The following is a 4934-nucleotide window of genomic DNA, read 5'->3' on the forward strand; positions in this document are numbered from 1 at the left end:
AAAAGTGTGCAATGTTCAATAATAAACAATACATACATGCACAAAGACATATACACATAATTTAAACAAAGAAAGCACGTATCAAATTTGTGATCCCGCTTTCAACAAGATAGCATAAGCTAGTATTGAATAAAAAAACGCGGGATGGGTTTGGGTGTAGATGTTATCATTACATTTGTCAACATTACCAAACCACTCCTTCTGTTATGTATAAATCTTAGATGTCTGTATTTTAACGGATTTTAAAACCTTACTTGGGGCTATATAGTTTTTTTTCATGTGGGGATAGCAAGAGAAATATTATTGAACATTCGAATATTGGAAAACTCCCCACCAATTAATTTACAAAATTTAATTTTAGAACTTATTAAAGTGCATTTTGAGACTAATACGGTTAAGTTGGTGGACAAAATGTTATAGTACAAATAGATGAGACCAAATTAAACTTTAATGTTAAAAGCCACAGAGGTAAATATGCAGATCCTTGTTTGTGTTTTTGTATTGTTGATACCTTTCATAAGTTTGCCTTGGGATATGCTACTATAGTTGAGTCCCGTTCGGCCAATGTCCCAATTCCTATAATAAATCAAGTGGTTAAAGCCGGCAATATAATTCATTCTGATGAATGGAAAGCATATAGAAGTTTGGCAGACAATGATGCATATTATTACGCTACTGTCTGCCATTAGTGTAATTTTGTTGATCCTATATCAGGCGTGCATACCCAGTACGTAAAGTCTTATAATAACAGACTAAAAAGAGAAATCGAGGCCAGAAAAAGATCTAAGTATAATACAAAGAGAAAAACTTATATTAGAATTTATGTTTGGGGTGGGTGTTGTTAGAGAAAAGTTTATATCTTTTATTAAATTATTTAAAAATTATTTTTTTACTGCGATTGTAAAGAACCCGATCCAAAACATTGTCAATGTATACGCTTACAGACATTATTATTACGAAATATTGTATTAAAATAAAGATGTACAAGGTCCACAAATTTTAGCATATGTTTCGGGTCTTCTGGGGCAAACTGCCTACCATAATTTTTCTTTAAAAATAAGGGTTAAAAAATTAAATATACGTGCGAAAAATAAGCACTGTAATAGAAAAAGTCGGCAGTTAGGCAGTTTACGCTTCAAAAGCAAAGTTGTTTTAAATAGAAACCTAAGCAATTTTACTGTATATGTCTTTTTTTGATTTTATCTATAATATCAATCTTTATTTGGGGATAAATTTTAAAAAAACTTAACCCCAAATAAAAATTAGTGCTATAGATAAAATATTTTCGGATATGCATGAATTAAAAATATTTCTCCTGAATTATGAAATTATTTAACTTAATATACCTTGTTAAAATTGTGGTAACGAATGTACTATGGACAGGCGGACTGATTCTAGTAGCAAATAACATATATGTGTAAAAAAAATATTGCCTAAAAAAGATGTCCATTGTTTAGATCAATAATACCATTAACTAAAGTCGTGCATTTGATCTATTTTCTACTTCTAGATGTTAATTAAAATCAATTTGCTCATTTTTGTTTTTTTGCAAATTTAACCATTTCAGGGTATAAAAACCTCCTCATTGATTGTGTTAAACACAATATAATGCAAAGATCCATCATTGTGAACGGATAAGAAGTAATTGTTGAAGTAGATGAAAGTGTTTTATCACGAAGAGGCATTATTCGAAGCTCCACATGTACGGATGATGACACTAAAGATACTATATGGGTTCTTAGAGGAATAGATTGAACAGATGCCAGAAATTTTTTTTGTTAAGAACTGCCTACAGAACCATACAGTCATTAACTTCATCTATAAGAGGACTGAGTTGCCTGTTGGTATTGTCGATACAGACGGCCATCTGTCGTATCCAGCAACTACTACGAATCTTGTACTTTATCATGACGTTGTTAACCACACAGAAGGGTTTTGTGAAAGTGATGAGACACATACCAAAAATATTGAGAGGTTTTGGGCCCATATGAAAAGTTCAATGAGAAAAAAACACGGTTTAAAGCGTTCTAGCATAGACGAACGGCTTATTCAATATACCTTTAAAAGAAGATATTTAATGAATAAAAAACGCGAAATTTTTTTGAAACTTATATCGGTATACTGCGATTATTTTTTATTTAAATAAATAATTATTTTTTTACCCCTTCTTTTCTTTTTTCATATTTAGGCAGTTTGCGCTTAAAGACCCCCGTTTCTCTTATCAATTAAAGAATAAAATTTCCAAAAATTCATTATATGATATATTAAAACCTTTGTTATGGAGGTCTGAACTTTTATAACAATATATAATATCCCGAACCAAACGGTTAGTCTCATATATCCCCGCCCTTTTCTCATGACTTTCGGATCATAATATCTTTTTTTCATCGGTCTTCCATTCTTTAATATTACTATATACTAATCACCGGTACATCTTCTAACAACTTTTCTTTCGTCTAGAATCCTTCCTTTAGTATACTTGCTGCATCCAAGCAGATTTTTATTTTTAGAAATTCTCATCCACCTATTTTTCTCAAATTTCTCGCGAAAACGGTTTTTAAATTCATTGGCATATTTCCCATCAAAGCTATCATCTACCATTACCTTTCCTGATTTATCATTTACTGCTTCTAATGGTGTGCATCCAGTTTCACTGTAAAAAAAATGTATTATACTTTTCTATTGATTCTGCTAATTTGTCGATAAATATTTTCTCATTGCTTTTTAATATACTTTCTCTGATTGTTCTTATAATTTTCTCAACTTTACCATCGCTTGTGTACAATTCAACACTTACTTTACAACGATTCCACATAATCTAAATTACTACACAATTTTCTTAGTAGATCATTTTAGGATTCTTTAACGTTGTCTGTTATTATTGCCTCTGATTTTTTCCCATTGTCTACATAAATCTTTTATAAATTCCACCACACCCGAGCACCTTTGCTTCTCAATGACCGAGCCCACATTCTTCTGGTAAAATAATCAGCAGCTACAATTATAAAGTATCTTTCTTCTTTAAACTCTATCAGATCTGTCCAATTTTCCCAAGTATCTAATTGTACTTATAAAGTCACATCCACCCCCGGTTTTCCTATTGTATTTTTTGAAAGTCTCAGAATTTCTGATCTTCTTTTCAATATGATCCTTAATATCAGGCCAATAATAATCATTTCTTAAAACATAATAAACTGCTGTTTTCCCTCTATGTTTTTAACTTAAATGGCGCTCTTTAATTAGCACCGCACCCCCCCCCCTTTTCTAGTTGTATCTCTTTTTCCCTGCCATTATCAAATGTCCAACTCATTTTACTGTCTTTTTCTTTTACATGCTTCATTACTTTACCTTCTACCTGTTTGTCTCTACTATTTTGGATCATCTTTTTCTTTTCTTTCTCTTCCTGTGTATAAATTATACTTAACATATCCGTTACTATCATCCCTTTCGATTTCCTATATTCAATAGTGAAGTCAAACTCCTGTATCTTTTCAACCCATCGGTTATTTCTATCATTTTCAAAGTCTGATTTGTTTTTGAATTTATCTAAAACATTGCGGCCAGTCTAAATTTTAAATTTTCTACCTCTGAGCTCATATTCAAATTTCTTTACCGCCCAAAAAAATGCACACATCACCGTTTTCGAAATAAAAATCACATTCATCGGGGTGAACTTCTTAGATTCCTACTAAAATGAAACCCATTCCCCTTTCTGATTTTTTTGTAATAATACTGCTTCCATGCCGATCTTGCTCACATCCGTTCTTAATAAAAATTCCTTATCATAGTCAGCAATTTGTAGTGTACCCAAATCTTTTAAACCCCCTTTCGTATTCTCAAACTCTACATTCATCAAACATGTTCATTTCCATTTTCTATAATCTTCTTTTAATTCGTCTGTTAAACTAATAGTTAGTCTTGCGCAGTATTTAATAAAATTTCCAAACCACCCGGTTAATCATAAAAATCGTCTAACGCCCGACACACACGCAGGCACAGGAAACTCCAAGCTTCATTATCATAATTCCGATGGTTTTATATCTATTCTATTTAATGTGATGCCTAAAGGCTTAACCCTTTCTCAAGAAAATTGCACTTTAGCTAAATTTATCCTCATGCTGTTCTCTCTGAGCCTCTTTAATGTTTCAATTACCAAATTTTCGTGTTCTGTAATGCCTTTTCCATCGACTACAATGTCATCCATATAAATATCTACTCTTTTCCCTCTTAAATCTCTGTCCATAATCCTTTGCAATATCTGGGAGGAGTTTTTTGACTTTATCACCATACTGTTCCATTCAAATACTTTCACACCATGTTCTTATACAGTCTTGTATTTATCACTTTCTTCAATTTCTATGCTATAAAAGCCTTTTTGGGGGACAAATATTGCCATACATCTAGATCTTTATGTTTCTCTAACTATGTCTCATAGATTCGCAAGTTTATATTCATATTTATTTACAATATCATTTAGAGCGATTAGATTGCTAACTAATCTTATCTCGTCGTTTGGCTTCTCAACAATCTAATAAAATTTTTCCATTCAGACGTCGATTCTCTTATTACTTTTTTTCCACCACATCCTCTAGATGTCATTCTATTCTTTCGATCAATTCTTGTGGTACTATCTATCCCCCTAATAACTTTTTCCCCCACCCCTGTCTCAATTTTGCATTTTTCTAGCTTACAATGTTTTATTTCACTATAACTGGTATCAAATACTTCCTTAAAATTATCAAAAATATTCTCTAAAGCCAACTTTCGTCTTTTACTTTCTCCTGTATATACCACATCTTTCTTAAATTTTTCTAGTTTAAATCTGCGTCTATTTCTCCTTTTCTTATAATCTTTCTCAGACATCAAGTTCGAATCACTAAAACTGTAATAACCAAAACTACTTGAATTATCTTTATTTAAATATCTCTTTTTGA

At 31.5% G+C, this 4934-nt stretch overlaps 4 protein-coding genes across 4 annotated transcripts; 2 read left to right on the forward strand and 2 right to left on the reverse strand.

Moving 5' to 3' along the window:
* Positions 1-822: 822 nt before the first annotated feature.
* On the forward strand, positions 823-972 carry AAJ76_181000823 (hypothetical protein; the record flags this gene model as incomplete). Its single annotated transcript, XM_024474310.1, has 1 exon — positions 823-972. One exon carries the CDS (start codon positions 823-825, stop codon positions 970-972), a length of 150 nt encoding a protein of 49 aa, XP_024329645.1.
* A 787-nt stretch (positions 973-1759) lies between these two features.
* AAJ76_1810001760 (hypothetical protein) lies at positions 1760-2146 on the forward strand (the record flags this gene model as incomplete). Its single annotated transcript, XM_024474307.1, has 1 exon — positions 1760-2146. One exon carries the CDS (start codon positions 1760-1762, stop codon positions 2144-2146), a length of 387 nt encoding a protein of 128 aa, XP_024329646.1.
* Positions 2147-3235: 1089 nt separating this feature from the next.
* On the reverse strand, positions 3236-3442 carry AAJ76_1810003442 (hypothetical protein; the record flags this gene model as incomplete). The annotated part of the gene is made up of 1 exon (XM_024474308.1): positions 3236-3442. One exon carries the CDS (start codon positions 3440-3442, stop codon positions 3236-3238), a length of 207 nt encoding a protein of 68 aa, XP_024329647.1.
* A 1058-nt stretch (positions 3443-4500) lies between these two features.
* AAJ76_1810004932 (hypothetical protein) lies at positions 4501-4934 on the reverse strand (the record flags this gene model as incomplete). The annotated part of the gene is made up of 1 exon (XM_024474309.1): positions 4501-4934. A coding segment is annotated over one exon (434 nt), but the record flags the coding sequence as incomplete, so codon positions are not given.

Source organism: Vairimorpha ceranae, assembly GCF_000988165.1.
Source record: "Vairimorpha ceranae strain PA08 1199 chromosome Unknown NODE_181, whole genome shotgun sequence".
Taxonomy (NCBI): domain Eukaryota; kingdom Fungi; phylum Microsporidia; family Nosematidae; genus Vairimorpha; species Vairimorpha ceranae.